This window comes from Centroberyx gerrardi, chromosome 8, assembly GCF_048128805.1.
Source record: "Centroberyx gerrardi isolate f3 chromosome 8, fCenGer3.hap1.cur.20231027, whole genome shotgun sequence".
Lineage (NCBI taxonomy): Eukaryota > Metazoa > Chordata > Actinopteri > Beryciformes > Berycidae > Centroberyx > Centroberyx gerrardi.
Genome location: NC_136004.1, coordinates 30,870,866 through 30,887,437, shown reverse-complemented (window position 1 = coordinate 30,887,437; position 16,572 = coordinate 30,870,866). Strand labels below are relative to the sequence as shown.

The 16,572-nt window shown below is 42.1% G+C and overlaps 1 protein-coding gene across 1 annotated transcript in view; it reads left to right on the top strand.

Annotated features, from left to right (window-relative positions):
• bmp2k (BMP2 inducible kinase) overlaps nt 1-16,572 on the top strand; it is a 61,301-nt gene that overhangs the window by 30,170 nt on the left and 14,559 nt on the right. Inside the window, exons 5-13 of the mRNA XM_078285328.1 lie at nt 2,054-2,175; nt 3,584-3,665; nt 8,865-8,997; nt 9,820-9,923; nt 10,392-10,471; nt 10,901-11,049; nt 11,816-12,066; nt 12,869-13,009; nt 15,315-15,595. Coding sequence (XP_078141454.1) covers nt 2,054-2,175; nt 3,584-3,665; nt 8,865-8,997; nt 9,820-9,923; nt 10,392-10,471; nt 10,901-11,049; nt 11,816-12,066; nt 12,869-13,009; nt 15,315-15,595 — 1,343 coding nt within the window. The remainder of the gene's footprint in view (nt 1-2,053; nt 2,176-3,583; nt 3,666-8,864; nt 8,998-9,819; nt 9,924-10,391; nt 10,472-10,900; nt 11,050-11,815; nt 12,067-12,868; nt 13,010-15,314; nt 15,596-16,572) is intronic.

Sequence of the window (16,572 nt, the reverse complement as noted above, 5' to 3'; positions counted from 1 at the left end):
CCTTATTCTAAATAAGACAATATTTTGATTAAGGTGTTTACATGAGTTGCTTATAGAATATTCTATTCATATTCCCGTTTACATGCTACAGAGCAGAGTCCCATTAATGACTGAAGACACGCCCACATTACGTCCCTACATCCTACGTCCGAGTTTCCCTCCGGAATTGAACCTGAAACCCTTTCTGTCATGTTGCTGCCGTGGTTTATACCCTTATGAGTATTTTCTTGCTAATTTTGCAATTCACTGTGCTTCGAGGAAGCTACAGCATGCGTCGTCAAGCAGTTTGATTGCCGTACGTGTCGCAAAATGCTGCAAAAACTCCGATAGGAAGTCACAGTGTGATTAAGGTGTAAACATGTCTACAACGCACTTCAATAATGCGACTAAGATTGAAATACTCCACATGTCTTAATTCGACTATTGCTTACTCCGACTATGACCTTATTCGGGTTAAGGTAATCAGAAAATGCTGTTTACATGGCAGTGTCTTATTCAGAGTATTGTCTTAATCAGGTTAATATCGGAATATTGCAGTCCATGTAAACGTGCTCACTGAAACCGGTTGAAAGAATTTCAGTGTTACACTTGTTCAAACTGAAATAAACATAAAGAAAGCGATTCACACAAAAAATAAGAAGAATGATGTCAGTGTGCTAGAAGTGATTTTCAGACTATTCCTCCATACAATGGCAGTGAATGGAGAGAGAGAAAAAACACAATTCTCCAGTCTCCTCTACCGGAGCAACAGATCACAGAATCACTGATTTGGGGGTTTTATCATGGAGGAAGATACACAACCCAAGATACTACCAAAGCTCAGCATCACTTTAATAGGCGAAACTTAGCAGCCACAGCCAAAACTGAGCGTCATTCTGCTGATGCCTGGTGGCCGGTGGTCATTTCCCACCCTGGTTGAATTCTCCTGAGCTCCATCAGTGGGCCGCTGTTCTCCGTCCAGTTGGACAAGCCTCTAAACAGAGCGCTCCCTTCAGCTCCACAGGCCTCTCCTCTGTTCGCTGTCTATCTGTTCGGGCCTACATCTCTTACATAACATCTCAGGGACACAAAAGACCAGGGAGGCCCAGTCACGCATCGCCAGGGGAAGTGAGAGTGCAAAAAAAAAAGAAAAAAGAAAAACCTTAACCCTGAGCTGTCAACAGTATCGAGCCGCTCCTGCCTTGCTTTCGTTAGCTCAGTTTTCCTCGGACAGTCTTAAATCTTTTTCTCTTGACCTTCTTTCTGTCTCTCTGTTTCCAGATATTTTTTGCCCCCAGTTTTCCTTGTCGCTCTGTCCTCCAGTTCTCACTCTCAGCTCTCATCCTTTTTGTCACTTTTACCCTTTCTCATCTTTGTTTTTCTGCCTTTCCCTCCTGTCTTGTTTCTTCCCTCTTTGTCTCTGTCTCTTTGCTACTTCTGTTTCCTTTCTTTCTCCTGCATTAATTTCTTTCTCATTCATTCATTCATTCATTTCCCCCCCCCCCCTCCCTCGCTGATGTTTGTGTTGTTTCTCAGGCTTGGCGTATCTCGCCGCTGTGGCCTAAAATCAAGCATTAAAGGAAAGCCAAGGCCCGCAGAAAGAGCAGGCCTTCCTGCCAAAGCTTCATTGTAACCTGCCTGCTTTCCATGCCTCCCCCCAAAAAAAGAAACGCATTTGATTAAAAACAAATAGTACACACAGATATCTCTTATCAGACTGACGTGTTATTGAACTTGGCTGCTGTTTCCCAGGCCACTGAACAGCCTTGATGAGACTCTAGTGGCAGTGTTATTGTAATGAGGGCTTATCTCATCTGTGTGTATTAAAATGTCACTTTTTTTGTGTGCAAGCTACTGTCACTGTAGTTTTTTTTTGGTATATTTAGTTTTGTTGTTGCAGGCATGAGTGCTGTATGTACACTACCAGTCAAAAGTTTGGACACATTTGTTTGTTTCACTGAAAAACATGAAATCTCTCTCTCTCTCTCTCTCTCTCCCTCTCTCTCTCTCTCTCTCTCTCTCTCTCTCTCTCTCCCTCCCTCCCTCCCTCTCTCTCTCTCTCTCCCTCTGCCAGGTTGAAAACATCCTGCTGAACGACCAGGGAAACTATGTGCTGTGTGACTTCGGCAGCTCCACTCACAAAGTTTTGCTGCCACATAAAGACGGTGTGACCGCTGTAGAGGACGAGATCAAGAAGTAAGTGTGTTCGTGAGCGGAGGAAGTGATAACTCATTCAGCACACAGCGGCTGGTAAATCCCAAAAACCACCAGCCGATTTTTGCATTTCTAGAAAATTCCTGAAACAAGTGAAACTGCATTGGAAGCAAGTGGAGTTCTCTTTTAAGAAAAATAAGATTTCAAGGCTGAATATGAGACTAAATGACGTGTTAAGATGGACGTTTTTTGCAGTGTGCTGCAATTTCAAAATCACTAGTGGGTGTGATTTCTAATTTCTTTGAGGGAAAGATGTTAGCTTTTTTTTTTTATTCTTGTGCTGTCACATCCCAGGCCTGCAAACCAAGCTGCATCATTCAGAGTAAACTTATACAACCTAAGCATTAGCATCTCATTTTCATGCCTTAAAATAAATTGAGGAAGGAGCTTTATGTATAGCAGTTCATATTTTAATATTCATCAAAATAATGGCAGTAAGGTTTTAGGTTCTGCTGTATAGATCTAGTGTGTACATCCTGCTTGTTCAGTGCTAAATCACAGTAGTCCAGTCAGATCCGGCCTGTTTGCTTTCCCACATTTACAGATGCGATAAACTACAGCATATGGCTCTTATCCTCAGTATATGACAGGCCATAAACTGTGATGACACCGCTCACACAGAAACCACCAGGCCACTGGGCCAAGGATCTCTGGCCTGCGGTGAACCAGACTGACTGACTTCAGACTGGCTGGACTTATCTGGAGAGCTTGTACTCTGGCTATTCTTGTCTTCTTAGCTCACCTTGGTGTATTCCAAAACTGACCAGTAGAGCTGAACAATTAATCAAAATATAAAAAAATCTAAATCCCAATATGAACTTCTGTAATTTCCAAATCGTAGAGGCTGCAGTTAATAGCTTAAGAGACAGAAGCATCCAAACTGGATTTCTAAACAAGTTGTTTTAGATCTGCAGGTAATCTTTGGTCCATGAGTCAAAACCTTTCATCAGACTCAAACTCAGTAAATCCTGCACACTGACATCTATTTTTTTTTTTTTTTTTTAAATAGAAAGAAAAAAGTTTAAATCTCAATTGCAATATTCTGTCAAATAATCCAATTAGATTTATTCTCAATATCTTTCAGCTCTACTAACCAGCTACTTTGACTACTGCAGCACTTTGATTCTGTGAATAAAAAATAAATAAATAAATGGGTGGTTTTCTGTTACAGTGTCTGGTACACTAGACAAACTTTGCTGGTAGTTTTTGGTCATTTCCCTCTGTGGGTGGGAGGATGGATAGATAGATAGATAGACAGATAGACAGATGGATAGATAGATAGATGGATAGATGATAGATAGATAGATATACACAAGCAGCATCATAGAAAAGTGTGTTTCGTGATTTGAACATTGACCCATGATTGACTGCCTCCTGCTGTGACTCACAGGTACACGACCCTGTCATATCGCGCGCCGGAGATGATTAACTTGTACGCAGGGAAAGCCATCACCACTAAGGCTGATATATGGGTAAGCTCCTCCCTCTGTGTGTGTGTGTGTGTGTGTGTGTGTGTGTGTGTGTGTGTGTGTGTGTGTGTGTGTGTGTGTGTAGACCCGTATGTATTTACACACTACCTGCCTGTTATTACGTGTGAACAAGTATGTGATCATTAGCTGGGATGGTGTGTGTTTGTGTTGACGTGTGTGTGCATGTGTTGTGCAGGCAGGGATCAGGTAGGTGTTTATTAATGTGTCTATTAAATGTCTGTGTTTTTGTGTGAACTTACACTACCAGTCAAAAGTTTGGACACACCACATTTTTCTTTATTTTTTGCTATTTTCCACATTTTAGAATAACAGTAAAGACATCAAAACTATGAAATAACACAAATGGAATTATGCAGCGACCAAAAAAAGTGTTAAACAAATCAAAACTATCTTATATTTTAGATTCTTTAAAGTAGCCGCCCTTTGCCTTGATGGAAAGGCAAAAGGCTTTGGAAAGAAATTCATACATAGGATCAACTTCACTATTTATATTTGTCTAAGAAACTAATTTCAAGCATTTAAGCAGAAGCTTTTAGATCAAAATGGCTTTAAGAGAATGAAAAACATAGAACATTCACTCAGGTGAGTCCAAACTATTGCCTGGTAGTGTATACTGTATGTGTCCGTGCGTGTGTGTGTGTGTGTGTGTGTGTGTGTGTGTGTGTCAGGCACCCTGCAGGGCCGGTTTGGCCTGGCGGTGTCCTGGCCGTCTTTCTGCCCCGACAGGTTCTCGGCTCTCGCCTCTCGCCCCGCCCCGCCCCGAGCTGTTTGCCCTCACCGGCTCTCTGACAGCGTTTCTCCCATAAAACATTCAGCAGCATCGTTCACAGCCGGGCCTTTTCCCCTCCCTGCTCCTAGTCCTATCCTGCTTTTTCACAGGAAATCCCTCTTTTTGGGATAATTAGGCCTAGTTGAAGACCTTGATAAGCGTGTGTGAAACGGTTTGAAGGTGCGATGCGGAGCGGAGCGGCGGGGACGAGGGCTTTGGACGGCAGCCATTTTGAGGAGCGGTGTGAATTGATGCAGTAGAACCCAGGGAGTTGTAACAGCCCGCATCTAATGATGTGGCTGTTGATGTGACACTTCACACAGCGGATCTCAACCTGGGGGTTCGCACGATGATCAGTGAGAGGAGTGAGAAGAGTGAGAAGAGCAATGAAAAAACAAATTACTTCTACATAAATTAGTTATCATGACTTTAATCTTTTAAGCCTTTCTGTAGTGAAATAATGGATATTTGCCGCCTCCAGGCTTCTTCCAGTGATTAATCAAGTAAAATGGCCTGTAACTGTGCGACTGATGTGGGTTTTTGAAGACCAGTGCCAGTGTTTCTGTAGTGAAGCTGTCGATAGTGTGTGCCAATATTGAATATCATTAAAATCGACAATTTTTATGCCCCAAAAATTGCATGTATTCAGTTTTCCCCCCAGAATTGCATTCTTGTCGGGGCAGAAAAGCCTCTGAAACATCATTTAGGCCGTCACGGGACACTAAAACTCTCCGTTAAACCCAAACTAATGAGATTCTTTTAGTGTCAGCAGCTCTTTTAAGGCACTAATCCACCACATCAATTCAATGGCAGAGAAACTCTGGGAGATATTACTGCCTTTTTTAATGAAGAATTCATTTACAAAAAACATAATTGAACATTCGAATAAAAGGTGCAAAGAAAATAAAGTTTCACGTCAGGTTTTCCAGACAGTTTTTTCTGTAGCTGTGGTCAGGGAGAAAGCTCCATCATATCAGAGCTGGACAACATGACTGTATACCGTATTTCCTCTAATAGTGGCCTGTAGTCAATTAAAAGCCGGGTCTCCGATAATGGCCGGGGCCGTCGTCGACACGAACAAATAAAGGCCGGCCTCAAATACAGGCCGGGGGAAAAAACAAAGGAAACAAGACTAGGTCAAAACCTAGTATATGGCTACACCGTGTCCGTCTCCTCTCTCCGCCACTGTCCTCTCCACCGTGCCCACGGCCCGCATTGATCCTCCCGATCCGAGCCCCGGACCCCCGCCGAAATCTCGGCCGGATCACCGGGAACACATCGGCGCCCAGGTTCAGTTAGCTTCAGCTTACATGCAAACAACGGTGGATACCGGTAAACTCCTGGTGCCTGTTTGTAACTGTAGTTTGTAGTAACGTACAAGTGCCACAAGACGGCTTGGCCGGCGGAAGTCTCTGGAGCATACCGTCGTCAATTACCGTAATTATCATAATGCATTGCAGTAACAAAAAAACGTCTACCTAACGAACCCCAACAGAAGCAGATCAGAAAACAAGGAGGCTTCGTACTAAAATATGAGCAAATATACTTATCAAGCAGAGGGAATTAGAAATAAAGGCCTGTCTCTAATATAAGCCTGCTTCCAATAAAGGCCTGGTACCCTCTGCAGTTGAGGTAAATAAAGGCCCGGGCCAATATTAGAGGAAATACGGTATGTGATATTTAACAAAAGTCCAATATCAGCCTGACAGATCAGCAAACCGTTATATTGGTCGAACCCGAATAACGGCGGACTGCAAGTGGGTATCACGTTGTTTTCTGGGGGTCACAAGCTAAAAACATTAAGAACACAGAGTCGGTTCACCACACTGCTGTCTTATGATGCCAGTGGAAACTACCAGTGACAGCAGTCCAGCTGTAGCTGGTTCTTAACGTGCCAAGTCTTCAGTCCAGTTCTTCAGTTCTGTCCCTACTTGCTCTCTCCTGTCTGCCTTTTCTCCTGGCTAACCCGTATAGAATAATAGTCATGGTGGAATGTAACACCAGCGCGCCAAATGCTGATACATTTTGGCTCTGGATGGTTTTCTACCAGCCATCGCCTGCAGTTTCTAAAAAAAAATCTTGTTGGCTGGGAAAAGCGTCAGTGGACAAAAAGCGTCAGTGGACAAAAAGTTATTTCCATTCCCTGATGGTTACATACACTACCAGTCAAAAGTCTGGACCCACCTGATTGAATGTTCTGTGTTTTTCATTCTCTTAAAGCCATTTTGATCTAAAGGCTTCTGCTTAAATGCTTGAAATTCGTTTTTTAGACAAATATAAATAGTGAAGTTGATCCTATGTATGAATTTCTTTCCAAAGCCTTTCCATCAAGGCAAAGGGCGGCTACTTTAAAGAATCTAAAATATAAAGATAGTTTTGATTTGTTTAACACTTTTTTGGTGACTGCGTAATCCCATTTGTGTTATTTCATAGTTTTGACGTCTGTACTATTATTCTAAAATGTGGAAAACAGCAAAAAATAAAGAGAAATGCATGTGTCCAGACTTTTGACTGGTAGTGTAGATGTATATATTTCGGTATCAACAGGCAGGCTTCTTAAATGGGCGTCTGTTTCCAGGAAGACTACTACAGCCACAAAAAACTGCCAACTTCCCGTCAACCACCACCTGCCTTCTGACTTCCTGTTCTATCTATAGCCGAGAGTCTGAAACGCTCCTGTATGTCGGTTTGAGCCCGACAGGACTGTAATTGGCTGTTATCCATGCGTTTGGGGGTTTCTGCTGCATGTGTTGTGTGGCTGAGATTAGGAGTTTAGTATCAGACTGGATTAGCTTGTTCAGTGGAGAATATCTCTTCTTCAGATGGAGCGCTTAAAGGGAAACATCCCCTAAACGCTGTGGCTAATTCCACAGTCTCTTTCATCTCAGACTGCACCATCAGCAACTAAAAAAAAAAAAAAAAAAGACGCCGGAGCCAAATATAGGCGAGCGCGACTCTGAATTTATTATTTGAGAGTTGAGCACTTTTGCATGTGGATTTTGTTTGGACAGCCATGTTGCCAGGGGACGAGGCTCTGGGCCTGTTTTAATAAGCAACCTCTGAGCCAATGACATTAGGAGCATTAATTATTCGATAAGCGGTCCTGTGTGGAGCATGGCACTTGCACCGCCACGGTTCAGGGTTCAGTTCCCACCGGGGCGCACCGTGCTTGACCTGTGAAGTGGCGGCGGCTGCAGAAGTCCCTCCTTTGTGTTTCAGTTTCAGTTTATTTGCACAATAGTTATGATAAGAACAATACAGTTATATGAATTGTGCAGGAGAGGAAAGAAGCCCGGAGCGGTTATTCAAGGTCCTCCCCTAAATTTCAATAAGTCATAAAAAACATTTGCATAAAACAAACCAACATTACCAATTATTAACATCCCAACATCAGTTATCAAAACATACAGTATATTGTCTCTTGTGCATACATAAATATGCACAAGAGACAATATAGTCGCTCAAGCCCAATCTGTGAGGTATAAGATATATTTTTAAATGTGATCTGAAAACTATTAGAGAGGATGATGACTTCAATGTTGTGTTCCATAGACAAGATCCTCTATATATATTTGATGGAAAAACTGATGGATGGAAGTACAACAGTTGGGTAAATGAAAATCCTTTGTACGCCTGGTTGGATATGAGTATATCTGATGGATCTGGGAAGTTATGTTTGTAATGTATTTGCTTAAACATAAACACAAGTTTGCAGTATACAGTGCTGTGCAAAAGTCCTGAGCACATGTAAAAAAAAAAATGTCATAAAACAAAGATGCTTTCAATGAAAAGTTTCTAAACATAAAAAAAAAAATACTATAAAGAGCAGTCTACTGACACGAATGCAGAAAACAAATCTAAGAAAATGTATATAAAAAAAATCTAGGGTGCCTAAGACTTTTGCACAGTACTGTAGTTTACATTATGGATAGGCAATAGTTTCTATTTTCAAATATAAATCATGAATTCTGCAGACAAAGTTTCCTTGAGCCTTTTACAGTAGAACTAACAAAGTGTATTGTATCACGAAAGTCTCTCAACCAACTAGTTACCAGATTTCTTGTAACTTCTGTTGGATGAAGAGAGCAAAACTTTATTTATCAATGTTTTCTTTTCAAACAATGCCTCTTGAGGATGGAGCCAAAGTGCAGCAGTACTTCAGCAAGCATACAGTGAAATGTGGAATGAACAATAGCTTTATCTTTATCTTTATAGCTTTATCTTTTTCTTTTTTAACGGTGTCCAGGTTGAGATCAGCTCAACTGACAGTGTGGAGGCAGTGTTGACAGTTTACAGTCTCATGTCGTTTCTAATTTTCAGTGTGAATAGTTTTTTTTTTTTTCAGCCGTTGAATACGTTTCTGCATTTAGATGTTTTTTCCTAACTGTTGCGTTTTGTTTTTTCTCCCACAGGCACTTGGATGCTTGTTGTACAAGCTGTGTTTCTTCTCACTTCCATTTGGGGAGAGTCAAGTTGCCATATGTGACGGAACCTTTATCGTTCCAGATAACTCCAAATTCTCCTTCAAGTTGCACTGCTTAATCAGTAAGTAGATCGCAGAAATTGAAAATGAAATTCATATTTTATTCTATTGGCCTTTTTACATGATGAGCTGGGAAGTGTGCCTTTTAGCAAAATGACTTCCATTTCTGCTAATATCTTCAAGTGAGACTATAATGAAAGACAGAAGAGGTGGATTCTGTGGCAGACTAATTGTAATGCCTGCAGCAAAACAGCAATTTACTCTGTGTGATATCTGAGTTTGTTTATGAATCTGTTATACACACATTTTGCCACGTGATGGAACATGGCTTCAGGCACGACTGTAAGTCCAATTATAGCTATTAATAGCGTTGCACAGGATATAGGTTTGGAAAAAGTAGCAGCACATCAATTTGAGAAACAGTACTGTAACAGAGTTTATCCAGAGCCCGTTCTCTTTTGTAGCGTTTCATCTCTTATTTTACTGTTGTCAACTTGAAATTCACACCCTCAAGCGTAATTCCTTACATGCTGTTTTGCTGCGTATTTTGAAATTGTCCTTTCTGCTGTGTTCATCCACAGCTGTCAGTGACAGTTTAGTTGTCACATGCGTCTAAATGACTTCAGACTGTGTGAAGCAACCATGGACTGTCAGTCTGTTTGCTTTCAACTGGTTCCACTTCCCAAAATACCTCCTTCTGCTTATCAAAGTGGGGTGGATCCTGACTTTTTGTACAGTACAGTGTGTCCCACTGTGATTATTTGACCAACGGCTCCACCAAGTGGCCAAACACAAAAGATGCACATCACCCACAATAAATTAGCTATTGTTTTTCCAACCATGCGTGCCTTCTGTCCTAAACGACGCTCCTCTGTCTCGTCAAGGATATATGCTCGAGCCGGACCAGGAGAAGAGACCCGACATCTACCAGGTGTCCTACTTTGCCTTCAAGTTAGCTGGAAAAGACTGTCCAGTGCCAAATCTCTTTGTAAGTCCCTAGTATTTTTAATCAGCATCTCCATATCGATATTGTGATATGAGACTAGATATCGTCTGGGATTTTGGTTATTGTAATATTGTGAAATAACTTAAATGTTACTTCTTCCTGGCCTTTAAGGCTGCGTTACAGTAAAGTGATGCAACTTTCTGAACTAATTAACCTGTTCTGGCTGAGTAAAATGAACAATGATTGGCTCATCATATCCACATTACTTATTCCTGATTACACATTACTGAATACTAATGATCATTACTCATTTTCAGAATTCTTGTGTGTAAATATCTTATGAAAACACGAATACTCATCCCCAAAACATTGTCACATTATCCATATCGAGGTATTAGGTTTAAAATATTGTGATATTTGATTTTGTCTCCATGCATATCTTTACTGATTGAATTTATTTGCTGTGTTTCCTCATGATAACATAACTCTGTCGCCTCCCTCCCTCTGCAGAGCTCTCCTCTCCCCACGTCGCTCCCAGAGCCGCTAACGGCCAGCGAGGTCGCTGCTAAGAAGAGTATGACGAAAGCCAGGTACGGCCCACTGACACGGTGTCTTTCCTGTCTTTTGATTTACAAACTGGCACTAGTGCTGATAGATAAATGACGTACTAAAATAGTGAAGAATCCACTTTTATGGTAGATGATTTGTATCCGATTGGCATTTCATTTTTATGTTTGAAAGAAGAATCTGCATCTCCTAAAGTCTAATGGCAATGAATAGATTGCAGTGGATTTTACATGATCAGAATCACTTAATTCACCAAATACAGAAAATGTACAGGACTATAATGACAATGAACATTGTGTCATATGGTGATAACAACACATGAGATAACAGGATCTCATTATAAATTTACACATTCATCTATTTCCCACTATGTACATTCTGGCGGTGTGATTACGGACAGTCAGTTATTGGTCAAGGAAAATCAAACCAAAACTCTGACTACTTTTTCCCAGAATAACGGACTCTGTGGGCCCGACGGAAACATCGATTGCCCCGAGACAGAGGCCGAAGGCGGCCAACAGCAACGTCCTGCCCCTCCCCAACACCGTCACCCCCGTCAAGATGACCGTGCCTTCAGCACCCGTCAGTAACGGCCAGAAAGGTACGTATTTGAACGTCAGTGATATTGGTAAATTTATGTCCTTACATAAATTTACATAAGCCCAACTTACGTTACACACTGTAGATGCCCAACCCACAACACCTTACAAGACACTCTACCTTCACATGCATCGTGCCTCACAAGCATATTCCTTAAACAAATTCAGGTTTCGTGCAAACAAAATAAATGACCGTTTTCCTCAGATTTTGCACATTATATGGTATTTACCTTTTCTGACATATCTGAAGTCTTTTATAATCATCTAACCAGAGGAAATGAACACACATGGAAGACATTAGGCTAAAAAGTACACTGCTCATCTCAACACCAGAGACAATAGAACATAAAATGAAGAAAATGTACAAATACGTTCAAGCAACAGCGATTGCTAATCAGAAAATGAATTTGCAGACTTGCTCTCTCACACACTCGCTCATACACACTCACACACAGATACGGTAAGTGAAACAAATTAAATTTGGTGTTTAATTTAACTAGTGTGTGTCTCTTCCCTTATACTGTTGTTTTTACATGTGTTTCATGTGTATGTGGTTTCACTAAAATTTAAAAACTTCTGGGATATAAAATTCAGGCCATACCGCCCACCAGTATACCAGTAATGATGTCATTTTGACCGCACTCAGCCACATCTATTTTCACTTGAAGCATTAACCAGGCATTCAGCTATAAAATTTACTTGCGTTGGCTTATGCCACTGATGTAGTGCTCAAATCGATAAATATTTAATCCGTGTGTGTCCTCCCAGCTCCGACCCCTGGCTCCGGACAGCCGGCCATACAGCCGCAGCCGCAGCCGCAGCCGCAGCCGCAGCCGCAGCCGCAGCCGCAGCCCCCGGCCAGCAGCCAGCAGCACCGAGTCCTGCAGCAGCTGCAGCCTGGAGACCTGCGTCTGCAGCAGCTGCAGCAGCAACAACATCACCACCAACAGCAGCAGCAGCAGCAACAACAAGCAGTACAGCAACAACACGCCAACGCACAGCAACTCCAATACCTCCAGGTAGGAACGCCACTCTGACACACACACACACACACACACACACACACACACACACACGGATGTAGAAGTCACACTCTTTACTGCATGTGTGCTGAACTGCTGCTGCACTTTTGGATAAAGTTTTGATCTTTTTACAGCAGAGGTGTGACCAAGTCAACTTTGCTCGAGTCCCAAGTCAGTCTCAAGTCTTGAGACACAAGACTCAAGTCAAGTCCCAAGTCTAAATGTATATTACCAAGTCAAGTCCATGTCTCAAGTCTTAATGTAGAACACCAAGTCCAATCAAGTTTGATTTCTGTAATCAGTTTCAACTTCAATAAATTCAATCATTCCATACAAATTCAGAAAACAGATCTTTTGTCAAGACTTTAGAAACCTTTTCAAGTCATCAAAGTACAAGTCAGAGTCAAGTCCCAAGTCACCAGAACCCAAGTCAAGTCTCAAATCTTCTCTTCATGCATCAAGTCAAGTCTCAAATCTTCTCTTCATGCATCAAATCAAGTCTCAAGCAATTCAAATTGTGACTTGAGTCAGACTCGAGTCACAGGTCATGTGAGCTAATGCAGGATAGATGCATGAACAAGGAATTCTACAGTGGCTACCATTGTACTTAACACCATGTATGCAGTTGGAGAATTTATTTTGAGAGATAATCACAATAAAATACACATTTAGTTTGAGTCCTGGCAAAGAAAATGGGATGGAGCAGGTGCAGAGCGTCATAAAGCCTTGAACCTTGACCTTTAACCCTCGAACATGTCCTCCTCCTCCTCCTCCTCCTCCTCCTCCTCCTCCTCCTCAGTACCAACAGGCTGTGCAGCAGTCCCTCCAGCTGCAGCAGCAGCAGCAGCAGCAGGCCATGCTCCAGCAGCAGCAGCAGATGATGATGCAGCCGATGTACCAGCAGCAGGTCGCTCAGGCCCAGGCTCAGTACGCAGCCATGGTGAGTTCCCTTAAGTATGAGCATGGCACTAATGCTGCCAGGGTTTGGAGTTCGATTCCTGAACCAAACGTTTGCCTAGCCATGCTAAAAAACACATGCACTCATAGTCCTGTAAGGCTCTTTGGATAAAAAGCGTCCACCAAATCGAATATACACTACCAGTCAAAAGTTTGGACACACCTGATTGAATGTTCTCTTTAAGCCATTTTGATATAAAGGCTTATGCTTAAATGCTTGAAAATTGTTTCTTAGACAAATATAAATAGTGAAGTTGATCCTATGTATGAATTTCTTTCCAAAGCCTTTGCCTTTCCATCAAGGCAAAGGGCGGCTACTTTAAAGAATCTAAAATATAAGATAGTTTTTTTTTTATTTCATAGTTTTGATGTCTTTACCATTATTCAAAAATGTGGAAAATAGTAAAAATAAAGAAAAATATGTGTGTCCAAACTTCTGACTTGACTGGTAGTCTATTCTTGTTCATGTTCAAGCCCATCCAAGCTGTTGAGGGGCCTTGCAACTATAAATCATAGAGGGATTTTGGAGCAGAAGAGGCAAAAAATAAATAGGACATAGCTTGAGCAAATGACAGCAAAACACATGGACACTCAGTGTGAAATAACACGCTGGCTAAAGAGCTGGGGATTTCATTATATGTCAGAATGGCCTGAAACTGCCCTCTCTAGACTACTGTTCCAAACACTGGCACCCAGTCTTCTTCAGCGGAGTCACCTCGCTTCTGTGCCAAGCAGTGTTGGAAGCAGACGCTCCAACTTCCTATTAACTCTGTCCAAATATCCTTAAGACCGGCATTTACGTACCTACCGCATCAAAATACATGCAAACACAGGTCCTCCAAATACCCAGCGATAGGCGGTGTAATTTTTAGCTTGTTTCCCAGCGAACGCCTACCATCTGTTTAATTTCAGAGGCAATCTGGTCTGAGCAAAGCCACGAGGGGATCGAACAGAGGGTGAAATCGAGCGGTTTCCTCTGCGTCGCGTCGTGACATATGAAGCAATTTGCAGCAGGGGGAGAGAGCACCTCTCTCTCCACTTACTCCTTCTCACTCCCAGGACGCCCGGCGAGCGCTTAGGAAACCACCGCTCCCTTGGCCAGCGTACAGCTGCTGCTTGTTGTGATAGAGGAGGGCCGGGGAGCAACGGCAAACTTGAAATGTGCTCCGATGGCATCAAGTCAACTTTATTTAGTGCTTTAAAAACACATAATCAGTGTGTACTAAAGTGCTTTACAAAATAGCGGGAAATGGAGAAAGGAGGCAGAGCGTAGAACATCAACAGCAAAATTAAGACGCAAGAAAAATAAGAGCATGGTTAAAAGCATGAAATAAGAGCAATAGAGCATAAAATAACATGTCAAACAGAGAAAGGCAGATGAATAAAAATAGGTTTTAAGATGAGTTTTTAAAGTTTTGACTGATTCAGCTGACCTGATGCTTTCAGGAAAGGCGACTCCACACTCAGCCACAGTGTATGTGGACAGCAGTGTGAAGCAGAGTGACACCATGTAAAGCTTTATAACTAAGCAGAAGGATTTTGAAGTCAGTTCTGTAACAGAGCCTCTGTAAAGACGCCAGAACAGGAGTAATATGGTCAGATCGTCAAGTGTGAAGCAGTGTCCGAAATTAACTTTTTGGCTCACTTGCCAAGGGACTGGTAAACTGAAAAAAATATTACATGCCAAGAATAATGTTTACCGGCCAAAATAGTTCATATGCATTTTTGGCGTTGACGTGAAGCAACAAGCTCTGTTAAACGGGTCCGTTACCAGTAAAGTTAAAGTTCAAAACTAGCCGATTTTAACACGGATTCTAACACAGATTTGAGTGATCCTGTAGTGTGAACGGGCTCAAGACAAGAACATGTTTCAAACAACTCACCAATCTGAGAGTGACACTGGCAACAGCCAATGGGAGTTTAGATACAGGGGGAAGAAGAAGAAGAAAATGAACTGGAAGGGAAGTCGAGTTTATTCGCTAAAGACACATTCTACCGGCGTTTGGCGCTTGGTGGGCGTTAACTTCTGACCCTGGTGCAGTATCATGGCAGAGTTCAGTATGGTTTCCTACACATACTGACATTTGCCACAACTTGGGTGACTTGCATCCCCCATCCCCCCACCCCCCCACCCCCCTCCTCCTCCTCCACCGTTTCCCCAGCTTTCCAATCCAGAATCGGTGTCTAACAGCATTTCATCATCTCGTTGTCATCATTGTGTGCCATGATATCAGTGGTCCTTCCCTCATTCCCTTCCTCCTTTTCTCCCTCTCTTCCTTCCCTAACAGCTGCACCAGTACCAACAGGCTTTTGTCCAGCAGCAACAACAACAACAACAACAACAACAACAACAACAACAGCATCAACAACATCATCAACATCCACATCAGCAGCAGCACCTCCCCGCTCAGCAGCCTCTCCCCTATCTCACCTCCCCTCTTGAGTTCCAGATCCCCCTGGGTTCCTATAATGCGACCACGCCCGGGGCTGGGACCGGGGCAGGGAGTGGGGCAGGCAGTGGCCCGATGGGGGGGGCCTCTCCTGTGGACCCCCCCTTCACTAACCCCAGGTAATATCCCCTAACACCCCCTCCACCCCCCTCCAGCACTGCCATCACCATCGTAACCTGGACAGTTTCCGGCAGAGTAATGCTTAGGGTTGGGTATCGTTACACAGGTGGATGTCTCTAAAATCAATACCAAATCAATAGTGACGGGACGATATGCTCATCTCATGATTCGATATGCAATATGGGGTTCACGATTCAATACAACCACCATACGATGAAATGAATGAAAGTTCAGTGACACCAAAGTCTGACTGTGCAGAATTCTGTTTATTTCTGAGACAGAAATCTTTCTAGCGATGCCATTGGCTGCTAGAATGTAAACAACAATTTAAAAATGTCATTACAAAGAGCAAATAATATAATTTGGATGGAGAGCTTGAGAAATTTGTGATTTGTGATTATTACAGCAGAATAAAATGCAGCTAACATCGCAGTTTATTTTTCTGCCCCATGATACGTATTGTCGAATTTTTGTATTGGGATACAATACATTTCGATATATAATCAAGCATTAAAGCAGTGCTGTTTTTGAAAAGGTTTCATTATGCAATACAGGATTTTTTGGTTTAAAATCCATCCGTGGCATCATGGTTGCATTCCTCAACAAAAAATTTCGTTCTCATTCATTCTCATTGAGTTCTCAGATTTAAACATTTTAAAGGTTTTTTTTAAAAGCCAATACTGTTTGATGCCTTTAGAACCAATATTAACACCTAAATCTGTAGAGGATTAAAGTGTCATTGTTCGATACCCAGCCCAGGATGTGAATTATGTGCTATTTGATGAGGTAGCACAGTGATTTCTCTCACATACAAAGCTACAATGCATTTTTTCTGCTTTGCAGGGCTGCACTATGAATGTGTATCGTGATTTTAGTTTTCACAATTATGCAGTTTGGTAATAGTGAAACATTACATTTAATTTCCTTTAGAATGCCCACTGTATTTGAAAGTAGTTTATTGTTATATATAAGCTGC